Below are 22,903 nucleotides of genomic sequence, written 5' to 3' on the forward strand. Positions count from 1 at the left end.
AGATGGTTAAAGACAGTCTTACCCACAATACCTTATGATTCAAAACTGAGAGCTAACTTCCATTCTCTTCCTTGTAGTTTCTTATCCTTCAACAAGCCAACTGTTTTCAAGTGCTACTGTAATAAGTCTTAACTTACAATATCTCTTTAAGCCTCTGTTTGTATCACATTTACTAATATCATAAGAAGTCACATCCAAACTCAAAAGGTTCTCTCTCTCTCTTTCTTTCTATTTTTTTTTTTTTTTTTTTTGGTTTCTTGAGACAGGTTTCTCTGTGTAGCTTTGTACCTTTCCTGGATCTCACTCTGTAGACCAGGCTGGCCTCGAACTCACAAAGGTCCGCCTGCCTCTGCCTCCCCGAGTGCTGGGATTAAAGGCGTGTGCCACCACCGCCCAGCTCTATTTTTTACTTTCATTTTTATTCTCTGTGTAGACTTGGCTGTCCTAAAACTAGCTCTGTAGACCAGGCTGGCCTGAAACTCAGATATCTGCCTGACTCTTGAGAGTGGGATAAAGCTGTGTGCCACCAAACATCTCTAACCAAGACATTCAATCAAGGTTTGATAAAGGAATCACACTTGAGATCTAGATGTCTTGCCCTGGTCCATCAACCAGGTACTCTGAGCTATACAATCCTATCGCCCACACCAGACAGGGTGCTACTTTCAGGAGCTTGGCTGAAACCATACAGAGACCATACTGCTTCACAGTCTCTTTTGTTAGGTCCAGTCAAGGTCACTTGATCAAAGACATTATGTGACCTCTAAGGAGATTGTTGTTTGCATTTAGAATGTCCACACTGAAAAAAAAATGACCTTGAACCTACATTCTGTTTCTTTAGTGTATATGAGGAAAAGGGGACCAAGCCTTTCACATCCTTACCATGCATATTAATATAGTAGTTATACACTCAACAAAATCACTAATTACTACTACTAATAATTTTATGGAGCCCTGAGCCCTCTGTTATCTAACTGCTATGCAGGTGTTTGATTCACCCATCTAATGCAATCATGTTGACACAGTCACACTAGATTTCATCCCCTTTGGAAGCAATGGAACCCATTCCTGTTTTTCCATCCCTACGCTGAGTAGACACTTCCAAGAATATTTCCATACTGATTTGAGTTCATGCCAAAAAGAAAAGATCAAGAAAGAGTGTGAAGTTCCAGAATTTTATTGGTCCAAAGTATTGCTGCTCAAGCACAATAAATAAAATGTCCCCACAGTGTGTTCTACAAAGAAAACCCAAAAGAAAGATTTCACAGGAAACAGCTATAGAAGGCTGTTTTGCCCACAGCCTGCTGGCTGAATACAAATCTCGTAGCAAAAACCTGTGGAAGGAGAGTTGCCTCTGCAATGGTCAGATTCCATGAGTTCCAGCAGAGGCCCCTGCAGAACTCCCCTAGGAAACCAGAAGCTTTGTGGGGTTTAACTCATCCTAGGACCCTGGAGAGTTTTTTTCCACATTCAAACAGTCATTCTTAGGGACTCGGCAAGGCCAGACGAGGGCACAGAAGAAGGGTGAGACAGTCTGTCCTTCCTGGGACACAGGTCCGAATTTCCTGCTCCAAGGGCTTCTTCCAGGTCAGATACGTCCACAGGACACAGGGTCAGTAATTGCAGTGAGCCCTAGCACACAGGTAGAGGCCTCCACTTCTTCTTCTTGCCTCTTGATGTTCCTCCCTGACTGCAGAGCTGTCCAGTGTTCATGGCTCCCTGAGCAGGCAGGAACCTGGCAGAATTGTGATGTGGGTAATTCTCCTTGTCAGGATCTTTCCAGTCCCAGTGCCCGGTGTACCTGGGCTGGTGAATCACAACTGCATTGGCTGGCAGAGTGGGTTCAACACTTCTGAGGTTCAGCACAGGTTTCAGCCGGTTCTGTTCCTGAAGCACTTTCCACTCCTGCAAGGACATTTCTTTGGTCGTTGTATTCTCCATGTGTTCTTCTGGTTCTGCAGCTCCCACCCAAGACCCTCTGTTGAGCTTTCTGTTCTGCCATTGTCCAACCTGAGCCTTGTTGACTGTGCCTACTGGCCCTTGACACTGTCCTTGTTTAGTTCAGTCTCCCGGATGTAGAAGAGCACATATGCAGGCTCACTCAGGACAGAAGTCACATCCCACCTCTCAACCTTAGAATCATCCATCTTATACCACTTGCCACTGCCAGCTCTGACATAACAGAAGTAATGTCCACAGTGACAAGTCATACCAGCATGGACCATCACAGCATAAAGGGCATACACCAGCGGTCCTCCCTCAGGCTGAGACATGTATGGCCGCAGGTCAAGGGACTCAGGGTAGCTCACTTTCCTGTTCACTTTGCCACCCATGAAGTCTGAGAAGCGATTCAATACCAGCAGGAGAACCTTCGAGGCAGTTTCAATTGTCAGGGTCTTTGAAGCTGGCATCTTCTCCTGGCAATGGTCACAGTGGTAGGCATTTCCCCCACACAGCTCTTCAGGCTTCACAAAATCCTCCAAGGCTTGGTTCACACTCTGAGCTGTGTTGATATCCAGGGAGATGTCCAGAAAGGGGTTAACAGAATCTGAGGTGCCCTGGCAGCTGAGACACTTGATTTGAGATCTGCATGAGCCTCCGAATATCTCATGGATCAGGCTGCCATCTTCAGAGGGGCCTTCTGAGTGCTTGCTCCCTCGAAGGCAGGATTCGTGCATGGCGTTCAAGGTGAACATCAGAAACTCATGGGCATCTTCCTGCTTGTCCTTGTGGAAGGTGGCAGTCAGCTTCTTCGAGGGCTGCATGACATCCCCGGAGTGGAGGAGACTCTGGGTCACATGAGTTTCCATGGCACACATGGTGCAGTCTTCCTGGTGACAACAGCTCTGAGAGTGCTCCTGGGAGAGCATGTAGTCGGCAAGAGGTGGTGTGTGTGTCAGACACTGCAGCGCTGCGTTGAGGTAGCAGGTGTTGCCCGTGTTCAGGAGACCTGCACCCACACCTTCGGGCCTCTCCCAACTCACACTGTGCTTGTTCCTGGTGGCCAGCTTGGCTGCATCCTGAGTTTCATCCTGATACAGGTCTGGGGTGGCAGGAGTTGATTCATTTGAACCTGCTGAGGGATAAAAACACAAAGAGACTTCAGGGTCTACAGTGGCGATTGAGGACCTGCATGCTGTAAAGGTCTTACAGTGAGATTCACCTTCTGAGAGCCGCAGAACTGCCTCCATGTCTCCAGACGCCAACTCTGAACACCTTGCGGGAGTCTTCTCAGCGAGTGGAAGGATGTTTTCCCTTCTAAGAAGCACTACAAGTGTGGACTGTACCCAAAGGCTGAGCCTTTTATACTCCAGATCTGTGGCCACACCCATAATCCCTGCTGGGACAGCCAATCCCCTACAAGCCTCTAATTGTCTAGTGCAATTCAGGGTGTGGCTTTTGCAAAGCAGCACTGAAATCTATTCTCTGGTTTCCACTTCTCTGGAATCAGGTCCTTTGCCCAAGGTGTCTTATGCTTGGGTTTTCCTTGTAACAAAATTAAAAAACCTTATCAGATAAAGAAAGAATGCGTAGACCTGCCATACAAAAGTCCCCTTCATGTTGTTCATCCCACGGAAAAGAAGTAAAACCTGCCAACCTGAATTGTTTTGGCTTGAAGGAAGCAGGATTTACTTCTGTGTACAGTAAAACAGGTTCAGGGGCCATTCTAACCTGCCACCCCCAACCCTAGCCCCAATGTGGGGCTCAGGAGATCAGTAGCAAGTTAACTCTCTGTGGTGTTGTATTCCCCCAAATATTGTGCATGCTAATAAACTTATCTGGGGTCAGAGACAGAGCAGCCACAATATTAAACATAAAGGATAGGCAGTAGTAGCACACGCCTTTAATCCTAGCATTCCAGAGGCAGAAATCCATGTGTTCAAGGATACAGACAGGCATGGTGACTCATCACGCCTTTAATCCCAGAAAGCAAGCCTTTAATCCCAGGGACTGGTGGTAGAAAGCGGAAAGGTATATAAGGTGTGAGAACCAGAAACTAGAAGCTTTTGGCCTGGTTAAGCATTTTGGCTGGTTAAGCATGTGGCTGGTTAAGCATTCGACTGGTTAAGCATGCAGGCTTTTGAGCAATAATTCAGCTGAGATTCATTCTGGATGAGGACTCAGAGGCTTCCAGTCTGAGGAAACAGGACCAGCTGAGGAACTGGTGAGGTGAGATAGTTGTGGTTTGTTGTGTCTCTCTGACCATCCAGCATTTCACCCCAATACCTGGCCTGGATTTGTTTTTATTAATAAGAATTTTTAAGATTCATGCTACAACTCTCAGCTCCTTTTAGAGGGCAAAATCTGGGAGTCTGTAGAAGGAATTTTGTCAACATAGGAACTTGCCAAGTAAAATACCAAAAGTAATAGTGTTTTTGAGATTATTTGTAAGAAAATCTCCTGATTTGGGGCACTATAGTTCAAGGCACAATCAGGTTGGGGACCAAGTTGAATTGCAGGAAGGGTCAAGGTATGGTCAGGTCAAATTCCAGAAAAATAGAAAATAAAGTTTTACAGCAAACCAAAATAAACCCATTTTTTCCTTGTAAGCCTCTGATCTTAAGAGGGAGTCAGGCTGGTCCACCAACGTCCTAGGCTGGACTCAGGGCGATGGGGGAGGGCACTTGGAGGAGAAGAAGGAAGGGAAATTACTGTTGGGGTGTATTGTAGTAGAGAAGAATAAATAAAAGAAAGAAAGCAAACATGATTTAAGAGAAAAGTCATCATTCTCACACCAAAAACATTTCTCTTTTTTTATTAACTCTTTTGGTATATCATATAATGATTTTTTATTATAATCACCTTCCCTACCAGAACTACTCCTAGATCTTCCTCATTCTCTATCCGTATCCAGCCTGGTCTCTTCATTATTTTAAACTCAAGGCCAATTTGTGCTGTCCAATTACTCTATGGTATGATGGAATCCAAAGGAGTGTAGTCAACCTGCTAGGGGCCACACCCTTAAATAAAACTGATCCTCACTGTCCCACAAGCTAACAGTTGCCAACACATCCTTAGTTAAATATAGGACTTCATACCCACTTCACCTCTCCATGCTGGAACATTGTCTGCTTGATGATGTTCAAGTCTTGTGCGTGCTATTACAATTGTTCTGAGTTTGTATGTACAACTTCCCTGTTGTGTCTCGAAAACACTATTCCTAAATGTTGCATTGAAAAGCAATGTTTCAGGGGCAAATCTCTTTTGGTTTTCTGCACAGAAATGATGTAAATTGTTATTCATTTCATTCCGTGTCACTTGTATACACATTCTCTAATTATTTTCAGTTCTATGTCATGTACCATACATCTTCTGTAAATATGTTTTTCTTTCTGTACCGTGTTTTTTTTCTTATCAAGCTGCCTGCTTGTGTACAAGTTTCCTGCATTTTAATTAATGAAACTCTTTATGCATGTATGAATTTGTGTAAGTATTGTGTAAGACAAGCCTCAGCAATTTCGGGGGTCTGAAGGATGTGATACCTGGAAGACGCAGTAACGACTCGGAGACAGTGCTCATGCAAGCTGACAGGTCACTTCCGGCTTCTGCAATTGCTAAGTAGCTTCTTTGTTACAGTTTCTTCAATGTGGTGTATTGTGTTCTCCAAAATATTGTGCACCCTAATAAACTTATCTGGGGTCAGACACAGAACAACCACTAGATACAAAGGCTAGAAAATGGTGGCACACACACACCTTTAATCCTAGCATTCCAGAGGTAGAAATCTCTCTGGATCTCTGTGAGTTCAAGGCCACATTGGAAACAGCCAGGCATGGTGACACACCCCTTTAATCCCAAGAAGTGAGCCTTTAATGCCAGGGAGTGATGGCAAAAACAGAAAGATATATAAGGCGTGAAGTTCAGGAACTAGAAGCTTTTAGCTGGTTAAGGTTTCAGGCTTTGGAGCAGCAGTTCAGCTGAGATTCATTCGGATATGAGGACTCAGAGGCTTCCAGTCTGAGGAAACAGGATCAGCTGAGGAACTGGCAAGGTGAGGTTGCTGTGGCTGGTTCTGCTTCTCTGATATTCCAGCATTCACCCCAATACCTGCTCCAGATTTGATTTTATTAATAAGACAATTTAAGATTCCTGTTACATCTGGCACCCAACGTTCTTTGTATGAATTCACGAAGAAGCTGCTTGCCTGTTGAAAGACCCTAACCCTTCAGGCTTATACCTCCCAGGTCCCAGGAAATGAGAAACTAAAAATCTAGTTCCAAGGGCAAGCTGACTCAGCCATTGTTCAACCACCCCTGCCACAATGTAACAATGCAAAGAGATCTCTGTTAAGAGATGCACTCAACTGTGACTGGGATAGTTGCAGGTGTTCCAGGAAGGACCACTGTGACCTTTGTGTAAACTCCACTCCCGCCCTGATACCCCCCTTGAGGTTTCAGGAAGAATGTACATGCGGACGTGACTGTACCCACTCTGTGATCAGGCCATGAAATTGTATGGAAATTGTAATCTTGTGGGGTTTGTGGGGTTTTCCTTTATAAGTACATCCTATGTGGCTACAGTAGGATGCGACTCTTGCTCTCAGGACAAGAGTTTGCCCATCTGTACAGATGATTCAATAAAAACCTCATGCCGTTGCATCAACTGGACTGGAGTCTGGGTTCTTGGGGTGCCCACTTGAGACCCCCAGATTTTTGGGTCCAGCACCTGTGGCCTTGGGGGCCCCTGCTCAGACCTGAGCAACCCTCAGCCAGTTGTGGTGAAGCACACTGGTTGGATTTACTGAAGGAGGCAGAGGCAGGAGGATCCCGAGTTTGAGGCCAACCTAGGAGAAGCTTCGGCGAGGGATGTGAGGAGCCCCAAACAGTGGTGGGATCATGGAGGCAGTGGCTCCTGCTCCAAGTTGCTGGCTTCTCATCATGTTGGTGACTGCGGTGATGCTGCTACCTGGGACAAAGGGTTTACTACTGCTTATTCAGAGAAGAATTGCCAGGACCACTGTATTACAAGAAAGCATCAGCAAAAGTCAGTTTGGAAAAGTTTGGCAAGACAAATAGTGGAGAGAAATTGCTGTGAAGGTATTTTTCTTCCAGGGAAAAACATTCATGGTTTCAAGAGACAGACATTTATCAGACTGTGATTACTCAAACCACAGAGGAGGTACAAAAAAAAAAAATCTGCAGGGAACCAGGACTACGCCTAACAAGTCTGAAATCTTCAAAAGCATGACGGGACCCTGTGGTGGTATTCTAATTGTACTGAAATGTGATTTTGATTGTATGTTAATAAATAAAGTTTCCCGGGGGTCAGAGCTATTAGAGCCATAGCAAGAGTGTGGCAGTGGTGGCACACGCCTTTAAACTCAGCACTTGGTAGAAGAGCTAGGTAGATCTTTGTGTGTTCAGGGATACAGCCAGCATTGGAGTCATACGCCTTTAAGACCTGGGGGGCTGTACATACAGGCAGTGATGAGACTGTCACGTGTTTGGGTTTACAACCAATGAGAAGGCAGAACAAAACAACTATGAAAAGACATACACACAGGAAGTAGCTCTCTTTCGGAGAGCTAGGACCACCGCAGGAGGAAGGGTGAGATTTTAGCTCTGACCTCTTGGCTTTCTCTTTTACATTGGTTCTGTGTTTCTTATTTAATAAGACGGTTAATTACATCTACAGGACCCCACAATGATGATTCCACATAGACTATGGTAAAGCCATTAAGCTGATTAAGACCATGGAAAGATCAACTTTGGACTACAAACTGCTCAGGACAATTTTGAGATGGCTAGCTGGGATGATCCAGCCTGACAGATTACTTAAACAAGGACTCGAAATAAGCCCTGCACTTTCTCATTATTCAGTAACTGGACAAATGATATAGGACTTGACAATTAACCCCAAAATTTTTCTTTTCAGGATTCTCTAAAGATGTCTTCACCCCCAGAAAGCAGGAAGAAATTTTAAGAAAATTACGTCCACATTCCTAAGAGGTGGGGTAGGAGGTTTTTGGTCATTTGATGAGTTATGGATATTGTCATTGTTTACAATGGTTGGTTACAAGTTTTTAATTGTTAATGGTCAGGAAAAGGGCAAAGCAAAGGAGATTAGATTCAGAGGTTTTGTTTTAAAAAAAAGGAAAAAGAAAGAAGAGAATATAGATAGGGGGTAGATCACTGACTCTACTCTAAGAAAAAAGATAAATAATAGGATAAATGGGCAGATGATTGAATTTACTCAAAAAAGAAAAAGGGGAAGACATAAAAATGACAAAAGGTAGATATTAAAACTTTTATAAAAAGAAAAAAGAGAATATGAATATGATAAGATAAAAAGGTCAATTTTTGAATCTACTTTTAAAAAGGAACTGCTTGTTTTAAATAGGATAAGTAATAAATTTTTTTTTTTTTTGGTTTTTTGAGGTAATAAAATTTTTTGTCTGAGTTTATCAAATGTTACTGGACTGGAAAGTGTTAATATATATAATGGAGTATTTTGTCTGAATCTGTCAAATGTTGTTAATGGACTAGACTGAAAGACCCTAACCCTTCAGGCTTACACTGCCCCCCAAGCCCCAGGAAATGAGACACTAAAAAACTAGTTCCAAGGGCCACCTGACTCAGCCATTATTCAACCTGTGACAATGTAACAATATAAAGAGATTTCTATTAAGAGATGTGCTCAACTGTGACTGGGAAAATTGAAAATGTTCCAGGAAGGACCACCATGACCTGTATGTAAACTCCACTCCCGCCCTGATACCCCCCTAGAGGTTTCAAGAAAAATATGCACACTGATGTAACTGTATCCCCCTCTGTGATCACTCTGTAACCAGACAATGAGGGTTGATGGTCCACAATCTCAGGTCCCCTATTCTCCAATCTCTGCTGGCAGCATGTCAGGCATCTTATATGCCATCCCCTGCAAGTATAACAGGATTACATATTATATACTTAGGATATAGATCCTAAAGTGCTGTTCTTTAAGATTATCTGGTCTATTATGTTTGTGGTTTGGATGTGATATGTATCTGACCTCTTGACCCTTAACTGGTGACACTGTTCAGAAAGGTTGTACAATCTTTAGAAAGTAGAGCCTTGCTGAAGGAAGTATTTTGTAGGGTGCAGACCTTGAATTTTATAGTCAAACCCTACTGTTTGTTCTCTGACTCCTTACTACTGAGACAATGTGACCAGCCAGCTTCCAACTCCTGTCCCCATGCCTTTTCCTCTATGATGGACCTATTTTGCTGGAGGTACAAACCCAAATAAACACTTCCTTTTTTAAGTTGGCTAGTCATGTGTTTTGTTGCAGCAATGTACAAAGTAACTAATACAATTACCCTTTAAACATGTGTATTCCGATTTGAAAAGAACAAATGGACAAATGATGACAAAGGAATATGCACAATGAATCATACAGAAATAAGTTAATGGGAAGTGTAAAAATAATACATACTTAGGAAGTTATTTCCCATACATGCTCATATGGGCATCTTAATTAAATTTAGTGAGTTACACCAGATGCGCGTGCACGCACACACGCACATACACATGCACATGCACATGCATAAATGTGTACACAAATGCTTTTCTCCACAGAGACTTAAAAATTGGAGAGGAACTTGTAAATGTCCAAATCTCTCCTACCTACCTGTTCCCAAATAACCACTCAGAGGCTTAATATTCATTACAAACTGGTCTACAGCTCAGGCTTATTGTTAACTAGCTCTGACCTCTTATATTAACCCATTTCTATTAATCCATATTTTGCCACATGGCCATGGCATTACCAGTCTGCTGGCATCTTGTTTCTGGATAGCATCTGCCCTGACTTTGCCCTTTTCCCCCCGTCTCTCTGCTTGAATTTCATGCCTGGCTCTTATCCTGCCTTACCAAAGGCCAAAGGAGCTTTATTTATTAACCAATGTGAGTAACATATATTCACAGTCTACAGAAAAACCGTCCCACAACATTTCCCTTTTTCTGACTAATAAGAAGGAAGGTTTTCATTTTAACATAGTAAATTATATATAACAAAACAGTTATCAAGTAAAAATTATAGTTACAATATTTAGTCTATTTGTATTTGGCAAGATTAAAGAAAATATTCTATCATCTATCCTATCTTTGTGAGTGTAAAGTTTTATATTTATCTTTTATCATAACTAAATATCATAGTAATGACTATCTAGTCTTCAACTCCACCAAAGACCCTAGAAGGATATACTATAACCTGAATAGACAGAAAGCAACTTCCAAAATTCTATAAATGACAGAGACATCTGGCTGCCTGGACAGTCACCCAAAGTTCTTTTGTAATGTTGGGGCATCCATCTTTAGCCTGTAGGCCTAGAGTATCTGGCAGAATTTTCAGTGAAACAGAAAATTTGAAGGACTGTTCTGCCTATTTTGGCAAAGTTCATTAGTTGCTTTTGTCTGTGTGTCTCACAGAATGTCTGGAAGTTTCTTCTGTGAAGCAGAAATCAGAAGGAGCATTTGCCTTGTTTAGGTGAAGTTCAGTGGTCACTTTCCTATGGGTCCTGCATGCCCAGTTTATACAACACATTGTCAAGCAGTCCAGGCAAGAGCAGTTTCTTGCCCAAACAGCTGACCTTTGCCATACTGAAAGCAAACTCCATGAGTTTCTTCAGTGTCCATCATCCTCATTGAAGTAATTGGTGCTGCCATTAGCAGACACGTCTCATCCAGAAAAATCTAAGTTTTTAAAACATTTTAAATGCCATATTCTGTAGGTCTTTGAAGTGTTTGAAGATTGCCTATCCATCTGAAATAGTATCTTTATATATTTAGAAAACCTAACTAATATGAGTATAAGCTTGATTATTATAGATGGCTATTAATCTGTGTTTTTTAATTATATATTACAATTTCAAATGATCTGCATAAACATAATATCCCAAAAACAAAATAAAAATATACATATAGAGCTGGGTGGTGGTGGCGCACGCCTTTAATCCCAGCACTCGGGAGGCAGAGGCAGGCGGATCTCTGTGAGTTCGAGGCCAGCCTGGGCTACCAAGTGAGTCCCAGGAAAGGCACAAAGCTACACAGAGAAACCCTGTCTCGAAAAATAAATAAATAAATAAATAAATAAATAAATAAATAAAAATATACATATAGTATAGCAAAATTGACCCTAAACCTATACTAATAAACCAAAATCCATACCAATGTAAAGGATTTGAGACCAACAGTTGATTTTGGAATTAAAGTAGACTCAATAATCTACCTTTTTTCATCATTTCTGTATCAAACCACTCTTTTTATTTTTTAAGAAAAAGATTGACTGTGACCATTAACCATTTATAACCAAACCCCTTTAAATGAAAACAAACATTCATAAACAATATTTTGGGAATTTAGACATAGTTTTCTAAACTGCTTTCTGCTGATTGGGGGCTCTAGTAATCTTATGGTGATCCTGAGAAAATCTGAGATAACGGTCAAGTCCTAAGAAAACCAGCTATAACTTTGGTTGATAGATGCCATCTGTCAAGGTTCATGAGGTCTCACTTGATCAAATCTGATCCATCTTAACCTGGAACTAATCCACAGCCTCTTGGTTCCTGTGGAAACAAAAGCAGAGCCTCTTTTCCAAAACAACATATCCTTAGATCCAAATTTTGAAGTCAAAATACCTTTAAAATATATATGTTGGCTTAACTTAGCAGCCCCCACAATCAAATGTCTCTCTGTAATTAAAAATCCCAAAGACAACATAATGTACAGTATTCAGACTCTCTGTGTATTTTCCATCTTTACGTGGCTTTTTTTTATTACTCTATTTCCTTTTTAAGGACTTTTTTTTTACCCTTTTTTTATTCTCTCCCAAGCCTATGTATATTTTTAAACACACTGTAACCCTTTTAGAGGTTTTTTTTCCACCTGAATTTGTCCTTATTGTGTATCTGTAATCCTTTTCTGACCAGGAGAGTTTTTAAATTGCTAAGTTGCATGACTAGGACCAAAGTGGCAGCTTTGGCTGCTGACTCCTCCCTGCTTGGCTTTTCAAAATGGCCAGAGGTACCAATGAGTCATGCTTACCTCTCCAATTCTTGGAAGAAGTATTAATTAGTGCATTGCTATATTTTTAAGCCCGTGGCTGTGCTCCCAGGCTTGTAGGCAGTGGCCAGGAGAAGCCTCTTTTTATTGTAGCCTGTGAAAGACTGCAGGAGTCTGCCATGTCACTGCTGAAGCCCTCAGTAGCCAGGAGATTCTGTATGATCTGCACTAGGAAGATGTTCTTAGCTCTGTTTTAGAACCTTTTTTTTAAAGCTCTCAGGTTTTATGTGGAAATTCATGCCAAATGTCTGGGTACCAATTCTAGACTGAAGTTTCTTAGTCCCACCTGGTCCTACCTGGGCAGCAGCCATTTTTATAAAACAATCGCCCAGAGACTTAATCTTAATTACAAACTGTTTGGTCTATGGCTCAGGCTTATTGTTATCTAGCTCTGACATCTTAAATTTACCCATTTCTATTAATCTATGTATTGCTATGTGGCCGTGGCACTACCAGTCTGCTGGCATCTTGTTCCTTGGGTAAGTGGATGGCGTCTGCCCTGACTCGGCCCTTCTTCTCCCTGTCTCTCTGCTTAGATTTCCCACCTGGCTCTTATCCTGCCTTACCATAGGCCAAAACAGCTTTATTTATTAGCCAATGGGAGCAACATATTCAGAGCATACAGAAAGACCATCCCACAGCAGGAACTTCTTGGGATGAGAAAGGGTAATGGAAATGAACATGAGCAGAACTGATGATATACATATATGTAACTCATTTTGTATTGTGGATTTCCTTGTGATGATGTATACCTAATACTTTATTTCTAATTTATCCTCCATTCAGTGTACATTTAAAGGAGATCAGAAGAAAATCCTGGTCCTCAAACACAATCTTGAAATTGAATTTTAAAAAGATTTTTATCTCAATTATTCAGTCATCAAGTGGCTGTAGTGATAGTTTCAGGATTAAAGAATACTAAAGCAGATCGTATATGTACAATCAAATTGCTGACAATACAAACTTTGGGGCATGCTAATTATCATTTTCACCATTTCTTTAATATTTGTTCTTATCTTTGAAGTTAATCACCATTAATAACATATTTTGAAGATATTTATATGTTAAATTAGTGAACATCAGTAAAAGTGCTATACAATTGGGCAAGATGATTGCTATGGCAACTTCCAAAGTCAAATTTGACTTTATCTTAGCTTGACAATATTTTACTTAAGAATTTTATAGCAGTTTGTTTTTCAGTCTTTTTTGACTGCCAGTTTTGAAAAACAGGGATATATTGCTTATATACTTTGCTGTTTCTTGTGTTTACCTTTTCATAGTGCAAAAGTTTATGGTTTTTCCACATACTTATTTATGCTCCTTTTCTTTAATATTTTGAAATTCAATAACAATTTTTTTTAATTTTTACACATTTCCCTGTTGAAAGTCATCCAGTTCAAATCCCTGTACATAAGCATGCATTCTCTCTGTCATGTGGCTAAATTGTACCTGACTTCCTAGTTCACAGTTAGTGCCCCTCTTTATTTGCATGACCATTACCTAAATCTACTTCTATCATGACCATATGACCTGCATTTAAACATGTCTATAAAATAAATATTATTACTTGTAAGAGATTTAGAACTAGACAATTCTAATAGTAAGTTCTTCCTTCAGCAATTTAAAGCACTCTTCCTTGAAACTTGCTGTTGAAAGACATATTCTGCCAGGTTTCAATACAGGATACAGCATGTCTTCAACAGGCACCATCAACATTTATATGTATAATATGTGTATATATATTATACATATTATATATATGCATATTCTACCAGGTTTCAGTAGAGGATACATCATGCCTTCAATAGCTGCCACCAACATATGTATATATGTATAATATTTAGATCTATATAAATCTATTATACTATATATAATATGTATTATAAATATATATCTGTAGTATACCAGTCACTAAGGAAGCTGAGACATAAAGATTTCAGGATGGCAGTCAGTCTGGGCTACACAGTGAGATGCTGATGTTCAATTTTAGTAAAATTATTACTTTTTATTATTAATTCAAGCTCTTTTAGACCTTATCCTCCCATTACTTGAACAAATTACCTCTCACTCATTTTTTTAGCCAAAAGAATCTTTACTCGCTGTTGGATCTGCTTGGTCCTGATCCCATAAATGACTGGGTTGAGGGCAGGAGGGATGACTACATAGAGATTGGCCAGGAGGATATGAATATACTGAGGGATGTTATGACCAAAGCGATGAGTGAGGAAGGAGAAAAGAGCTGGACCAAAGAAGGCTAAGATGACACAGATATGGGAGCTACAAGTATTAAGAGCCTTCAGACGAGCATCTTGAGAAGGGAGGTGGAAAACGGCATATAAGATCTTAGAATAGGAAACTATAATAAGAAGCACATCCAGAAACAAAATGGAAATATTCCCAAGACCATAATAGACATTGGCTCTGATGCTGGCACAGGCCAGTCGTGCCACACCCATGTGCTCACAGTAGGTATGTGGGATGATTCTGTGTCCACAGTAAGGCAGTCTCAGGAGGAGAAAAATGATGGGAACAATCATGCATAGGCTTCTTATAACCACAACCACAGCAATCACAACGATGACTCTGTTGGTGAGGATCATGGTGTACCTGAGAGGGTTGCAAATAGCCACATAACGATCAAAGCCCATAGCAAGGAGTATGATGCTCTCCATGACTGTGAAGAAATGGATGAAAAAGACTTGAGCAACACAACATCCAAAGCACAGCTCCTGGAGGCCGAACCAGAAGATGCCCAACATCTTAGGGATGGTAGCAGTAGAGAGACTTAGGTCAATCATAGACAGCATAGCCAGAAAGTAGAACATGGGTTGGTGAAGGCTCCTGTCAGTCCATATGACAAACAGAATGATAAAGTTTCCAACAAGAGCGATCAGATACACAACACAGAATGGAAAGCCCAGCCAGAACTGTGCAGCTTCCAGTCCTGGAATCCCCAGCAACAGGAAGGAAAGAGGGTGGGCCTCAGTGACATTGGGCAAGGGCATTCTTTTGCAGGCTGAAGCTGGGCATGGTTTAAAAGCTGTTGTCAGTTTCCATGGAACAGTTCATCCAGGCTTAATAGAGAGCTACAAAAATTTAAAGAGTCTTCAAACAATGTGTTGATATTAAAAATACATTTCTCCTAAGGCCTTTGAGTTTTCCCCCCATTCTTCAGTTTTGTATAAATAATCCTAGTAGCACTGCTCACCTACACCAAAAGTGTGAGAAGCTGAGATGTCAGATGTGAGCTACACAGTTCTTAAAATTAGTATTTAGAGTAAGAAAGAATGTGAACTCCCCTCTTTTCAAGAGCTAGATATGAGAAGGATATAATAAAACTGATACTACAATAGATACATTACAATAAATAGTACTACAATAGATATCATTAGTTTGGTGTCTATTGTTGAAAAACATTTCATCTATCATTATTATTTAGCTGTTTCATACAGTTATAATTTGCTGACATAAATTTTACTGTATCTGGTTTTATGGAGAAGAAGATGTTTTAGAAAGTTAAACCACGTCTCAGTATTTCCCATGTTAATAAACAGAAGTGTCAAGATTTCAAAACAAGTTGAAATTAATCATGCGACATAGTCTAGATCTGTCTTTGTAAATTTGTTAGTAGAAGCAGTACAAAGAGAGAGAGGAAGAAATGGGTCTGAGGAAGAATAATTTATACAAAATTTCCTTAAAGGAAAAAAATCTGCATAATTTAAGCTACTATAATTTGAAGCTTTTATAAAACCGTGATAATTATAACAGTGTTTTGAGACCCAAAAGTGAATAAATTAAAAAGTAGAAAAAGACAGTGGAACTGAATTGGGAGTCTAAAAGCAGACACACATATCTCATAGGATCTGGGTCTTTAAAAGAAAGATAGCCTCAAGTAAGAATTGAAGATGGGTTAGCATAAGGAACTGGTGACCCATGAAGCATGTTCCCCATCTGAAGCTGCCTCATGGGAGCCTGCTGACTTCTAGTTGCAAATATGCAGCATCAAATTTGACCATCATCCTGAAGCTAAAGTGCGAGTTTTAGGAAACAGATCTCATGTCTACACTCACTTCTGACATCTTCAGTCTCAGGTCTCCCAAACTATCCTCATCACAAGAACTTACTAGAGGGACTCATAAAAATCATTCAAAGCTATTATGTTCATTCAGACAGCTTCTTACTGGAAAAGGGTGCTGATTACAATTAGACCCAGAAAGATATGCCTAGGAAAACCTGTGAGGTTTGCAAATGTGAGGTAACCACTGTCCTCTCATGGAGTTGTGATGCACTATCCTCTTGACATTGTATGGCAATGTACATAGAGCATATTACCATCTAGGAAGATCACCTGACATTTTCATTATGGTCTAATTACATAAGCATGACTTTTTGCTTACTTTATGGCCAATATAGCATTATATTTGCTACTTTTCATGTTAACTGATGCCACTTGATCAAATCTCCAAACAAGTTCATGCTCTTGGTTAGTTTTCTTTAAGCATCAGTTTTTAATTAATTCTTTAAGAAGTTCATACAACCTATTTTGATTCTATGGCCTGGCTGCACCCTACAGTTAGCATGTCATTTCAAGTCCTCACCTTGAACAAATTCATGGAGATTACCTCCTGGAGGCCCAGAACACTAAAGAGCTGCACTCTTTTTGTACAAATAAAAGTTCTTTATTACATGTTTACAAACTTATTTCCCAAAGTACTTGTTGCTGCTGTATCTGAGCTTTTTGACCTTATGCTTCATCTTCTAAGCTTGTACTTAACTGTAAATTCTAATAACCAGCTTTGAATTTAACTTACCCCTGAAATATGAAGAATGAAGAGAAGCCAAACAGCTAATACTTATATTGAGTCCTTTCCTATGTCAAAGTATTGTGAAGTCAATATAGAGTTAAAATGTATTGCTCTGTCCTCTAACTATTATGGCTCTTTTCTTTGTATATCACCTATTATGTCACTAAAAAGCAAATATAGGAAAACTAAGTAAAATTACAGAACATTTAGTGATATTAGATTATGACACAGGATTAGATCCTGTTCTGCTCTCAGATTACGGAGTGTAGGCATGTTATATGATGCCCTGGGTTTCTGTTTCATATAGGTAATGCACAGTAGTGTCTATTATTGAGTTGAATAAGTGAAATTATATATGTTTGAAATATTGTAGATGGCAATAAATTTTCTTTCCAATGTATTTCCCCCTTAATTTTGCCCTACAGCATTAATACATGGCATCATGTTCACTGCTCTGGTATTATATATTTTAAGAATTTTCGCCCATGAATAGATGTTTCTTGCTTATTTACTCTTTTCTAATTATACTTTTATTTTTCAAAAGTTACATGAATATTCTAAATCCTCTCAATTTCTGAGAATCTAAATTCTAAGTATATATTGCAGAGACTTACCAAGATTTTCTTTCTTTTTTTCTCTGAGAGTCATGTAACAATTGTGTGTTCAGTTTTAAAATACAGATACATGGCTTAAAGGGAGCCTTTAATATACCTTAGGGGATATTAATGGTGTGTGTGTGTGTGTGTGTGTGTGTGTGTGTGTGTGTGTACTCAAGCTCTGGGGCAGACGGTTAGTAATAATGTCTCCAGATGCCAGAGTCCTTCTGGTAAACAACAGTAATTCCCTTTAGTCACTGCACCAGGTGGAGGGCCATTCTTGGCTAATCTCAGCGAACAATTTTTCTGTATTTAATTAATTGCCACTTTTTTGCTATTTCATATATCATTTTTTGCAAGTTCCATTTTGTCTTTTGTTTTCTTTCTTCTTTCCCAGCCCTCTGTTCTCCAGCCTATGTATTGCTTGCTCTACCCACTTTTGATTCTGTCTGTGGCTGGGAGGAGAGAGGAAGTGAAGCATTAGCATTTTCATTCTTAGAAAATATGTACATTATAAAACCATTTTGAAGTTTTTATTCCATGGTGCATAGTGCAGTCACAATGCTGTGCTATTATCATTTCTATCTGGTACTAACATTTCTTATCTTTCCAAAGTAAACACTAAAGTCATTAAGTAGTCACTTCCCTACTCATCCCTCCCTTCAGCCCCTGGGAAACATTACTTCACTTTCTGTCCTTATGAATTTTCTTTAAAGTTTATTCTAGATAGTTCATATAATGGAACCATGCTATGTAGTTTACTCAATTATGAATTCCATTTTATGAATTTATATGTCTTTCTTCACATTAGCATACATTCCATTCCATTCACTACTATAGTTTTTGTTTTGATTTGATCTTTTTGGTGTATCTTTATTTTCAATATTTATTGACTTTAATAAAAACTTCATTCAAGTATATCATGCATTTGACCCAAATTAATCCTTCATAGCTTCTGAATTCTTTCCCCCTCCTGCTAGTCTACTTCCTACATTTTCACTACTTTCATGATTCTCCTTCTCTCTCTCTCTCTCTTCTCTTCTCTTCTTCTCTTCTCTCTTCTCTCTCTCTCTCTCTTTCAGGCTTTGTGAAAGGAATGACAGAGGGCACTATTATAGATAATAAAGGTTAATATATAAAAGAGACAAGACAGTGCTAAGGTATCAGACAGCCTGCTGAAAAAATATGCAAAGGACATTGGGACATTTCTCAAAGGAAGATAACTATTATACCAATGGGTATATAAACTTCCTTCTTCTCATTTTCTATTAGTTCAAGACTCTCATAAAATGCAATTTTGATCACATTCACCCCTCTTCCTACTTCTTCAAATCCACCCCCCTTCCCTACTCAAAACCCAGCGAGAGCAATTGGTGATGCCCATATATTTGTGGATCTCTGGCCTTCCACTGGAGCATTGCCAACCACCAGGAGCATGTTCTGTCATGTGTGGGTACATAGGTGGACTGAAAGAAACTATCTTCAGTAAAATGAGCCAAGCACAGAAAGCCACTATAAGGTTTCAACTATGTAATTCCTATAAGGAGAAAATATATTGCTACTTACAAGAGTCCAGGATGTGAGTGAGGTTGGAAAATTAAGATAAAAGGTATAAAGCTTTGGTCACAGGGAATGTATATGTTTTGGAGATCATTTGAATAGAGCTGTGACTGTCATAAAACAATAATGTGGTTTACTTGCAAAGAGTACATCTTGCCACTCTCGTGACAAATCTAAGGTAATTGACTTGTTAATTACTTTGATTTAATCATTTTATAATATAAACTGACATCAAAACATTGTTTATATAATATAAATATGTAGAATCCTTAATTGTCATTATCCTTCATTTAGCTGGCAAGATTAAAATAAAATATGTTCCCTTAAAAAGTTAGAGCTACCAATCTTTATTGTCATTTATAATATTTGACACTGCTAATTTTTCAAGGAATTCTCTTGATAAGAGCTCAATTTCGGTATCTTTCAGAGCTTCTTAATTTGCTATGTTGGGGAATTTTACGTTTGCGTTGTAACTCAATAATTTCTACTTTTCTTTGCTATGACTTCCCTTCTTTTGTTGTGCTTATTTCTGCTTTGTTTTCTGGTTACTTTAAATGGCTATTTAACCCACTATCAGTGTTGCTTTTGACACCCGTGTTTATGCAAAGGCAGTCTCCTGACACAGCTGTTGGTGCATCACAGCAATTTTCACAGAACAAACACTTCTTCCATATCTAGCGTGTGGATGTCTGTCATCAATGGGATACATGAGATAAACCAGGTTCTCTCACAGAAAGCAGTGTTGGAAAAATCGATTAACAGAAACACAGTGTTGGAAAATCAATTAACAGAAACACAGTGTTGGAAAATCGATTAACAGAAACACAGTGTTGGAAAATTGATTAATGTATTCATAAGAATAAACTGCAGAAGGAGTAAAAGGGCTCTGGGAAAGGGGGGGCAACAGAGGATGAATAGGAAGATAACAGCAAGAATCCCAGAAATGTACTAGGAGTTTAAAAGTTTAATTTGAAATCACAAGTCAAACACATTCTATCAGTACAAATAAAAGAATAGGTAATTAGGAAGAAACAAAAGAGCAGCAACAGGCTCTTGCCCTTGTATCTTGTATATACAAAAAGTGACTGAGAGGAAGAATTCTCTGGAGTCCGCACACTACACCCTGTCAAGGTTCCCATGATACTGTGTGTGCATTCTTAGGGGAATCGGGCCCATGGAAAAAAATAAATTTCTTTCCGCTCAGCAAACAAATAGTGTGCCCTAGGATAATCCCGACTGATGTTTCACAGAGACTTAGAAACCAAGGTAAGTCATATCCTGTTTAGACTACAAAAAAGTATCAAGGAGTCTGAAGGAAGGGCTTCTGCCATGCTAGAATGAACTGATGGAGGAAAGGTGAATGTGTAAGTACCAGATGCAGAAAAATTACACATTCATGTAACTTCCAAGGCTGCACCTTCCCTACATACACTTCTTGTATGATAATACAAATTCTTACATTTAAAACTAAGGAGAAATCTGAAGGTGGCTTTGCAGCAATATGTCTACTTTAATTTAGCTACTTTTTTGATCCCGTGTAAGTTTACACGTGTCTGAACTGCAAGAAGAGACAGAATGTGCTTCTCTGTTTTCAAGATGCAACAAGGAGATCTAAACTATGTTTTTGAATTAGTGAATTTATTTATAAGTGAATCATGAAGAATGGCTCTCTAGAGTAGTCATTTATTAAGTAGGAAAATGGAGGGGAAACTCTGATAGGTGTCATAGATGCTATGACAGACAGTTGGCCATGGGGTTTCAGAATTAGGTACAGAAAAAGAAAAGTCCAAGTGCTTATCTTTCCTATGCTCCTGAGTGATCATGTGGGTATGTGAGAACATAATGCCCTCCTGAGAGTTCCACAGGCATAAGGTTCTTTCTATGGTAGGTAGCCTCAATCTTCTCATTTTCTGTTCTTTGGAGCCACTGTTGATAACCTTGACACCAGTCAGTTAAGACTGACTGGTCAGCCTACTGAGTCTGAGATCCCTGAAAGACCATAGATTCCTTCTTAATGTATTCATTAGTCAGTGTGCTTTCATTTTTCCCACTTTGATCTTACTCTTCATCTAGAACAAAAAGCCTTTTCTTATTTACCTGCAGTGTTTTGATGTGGGGAATACTTCAGAGGAGATAGCTCAGTTGGCAAAAAGCTTGCCTTCTAAGCATGAGGAATTTGATCCCCCTCAACCAACACAAATAGCTGGACATTTTTGGCACGTAGCTCTAATACCTTGGCTTTGGAGATGAAGAAAGGTGGATCCTTGGGACTTTCTGACCAACCAGCTTAGCCTGCTAAGTGAGTTCTAGGTCAATGAGAGAATATGTGTTAAAAATAAAAAAGTAAATATAAGATAAAATAAAATAAATAATGTAGATGGAACCTGAGGGAAAACACCTAAGGTTTATATATGCACATGTATACACATTTATGCCCACCCTCAAACATATTTGTGTGTGCTTGTGTGTGTCTACAGGCATGTAACCCCACTCCCAAAGTTCTAATGTCCTCATTGGACTTTTTCTTGACACCTTCTATTCATCACAGTGTTCTGTGCATATGTCTACAATAACACTTTCAGTACAAGTTAAAAATGTCCTGTTTGGAGTTTTACTTTTCTTGCCACAAAATGGTATGTCTGAAGTGAGTGTATGGCCAGTTTTACCTAAATTTGTGTTCATATTTTCTGATTGACACCAGTATTTTTAGAATCCCTGTAAATACATAATGTAATGAATTGGGAAAGTGCTTCCTTAACTGTAATACCATGTATGCTCTCAGCAAATGAAGAATAGAATGATAACTTTATGTCAGATACCTTTATGTACCAAATGTAAGGACTCTAGTTTTCTTTTCCCTAGTATCAGCAACCTAGAAGACAAACACACACACACACACACACACACACACACACACACACACACACAAACACAAACACAGTGTTCCTCAAACAATTTCTAAAATTGTCAAAATATTTTTCATGTCTGCTATGGTCTGCTATGGTTCCTGGACTTTAAATGGGCACCTCTATGAAGGCATATGGGTCAGCATAGGTTTAAACTATGAAACACTGTATTCTTCAAATTTTTATAAGTCCAAAGTAGAACTCTATATTTTTATTTATTTTTAATTTTTTTCATACAATATATTTTGATCACATTCTTTCCCTTATTCCATCCCCTCCAAGACTCCCTTACCCACCCACATCAACAACACCCCAAGGCAGGTTGCATTCATAAACATCTCTGATAGACACCTTGAATTCTTTCAACAGACAAGTGTTGTTAAATTTGAATATATTCTTTGTGTATCATTACACACAACACAATTACTTCCACATTATTAGCACAATAATTTTTGTAAATAAGTGTGCAACAATGTGCTTCATGCTTGTTTTCTTCAGATGTTTAATTTACTACTTGTTCAGAATTTACTGTAATAGAAGTATCTATTAAACATGGCACTGATATAGAATCAGAGAAGGAACTAAATGAAAATGTCTCTTCTCATGTGTATAAGAGAGAAGTATATTGAGAAATTGTGTAGTTCTCTCTTCCAAAGGCTGTTCCATGTCTGGACAGTTTCTTTACTGGATGCATTTATTTATCCACTGACCAAATGAAAGCTCTGTCTATATTAAGACAATCTTTCAATTTATGTTTTTATCATAGCCACAAAAGAACAAAATGATCTTTGTCAAGTATTATTTTTCCCTTTGTCTTTATTTACTTTCCAAACCTGGTGAAACTTTGTAATAGAGTTATAATGGATATGAATGATTTACTTCCCATAACATAAATTAAAATACCTACAGTTTCATCTCTTCATCTACCTATAAAAATACTGAGAACTTCTACATGAAGCTTCATGCAACCAAACAAAAGAAGGTAAGTTGTTTAT

General features: G+C 39.1%; 2 protein-coding genes across 2 annotated transcripts; both read right to left on the reverse strand.

Annotated features, from left to right (window-relative positions):
* Positions 1-1,632: 1,632 nt before the first annotated feature.
* Positions 1,633-3,332, reverse strand: LOC114687218 (ubiquitin carboxyl-terminal hydrolase 17-like protein B). Its single transcript, XM_028861925.1, is given in 2 exon segments — positions 1,633-2,039; positions 2,042-3,332. Coding segments are annotated over 2 exon segments (1,698 nt in total).
* A 53-nt stretch (positions 3,333-3,385) lies between these two features.
* Positions 3,386-15,071, reverse strand: LOC114687217 (olfactory receptor 52E8-like). The gene is given in 4 exon segments (XM_028861924.1): positions 3,386-3,486; positions 10,558-10,603; positions 14,138-15,034; positions 15,036-15,071. Coding segments are annotated over 4 exon segments (1,080 nt in total).
* Positions 15,072-22,903: the final 7,832 nt, after the last annotated feature.

This window comes from Peromyscus leucopus, chromosome 1, assembly GCF_004664715.2.
Source record: "Peromyscus leucopus breed LL Stock chromosome 1, UCI_PerLeu_2.1, whole genome shotgun sequence".
NCBI classification, from domain to species: domain Eukaryota; kingdom Metazoa; phylum Chordata; class Mammalia; order Rodentia; family Cricetidae; genus Peromyscus; species Peromyscus leucopus.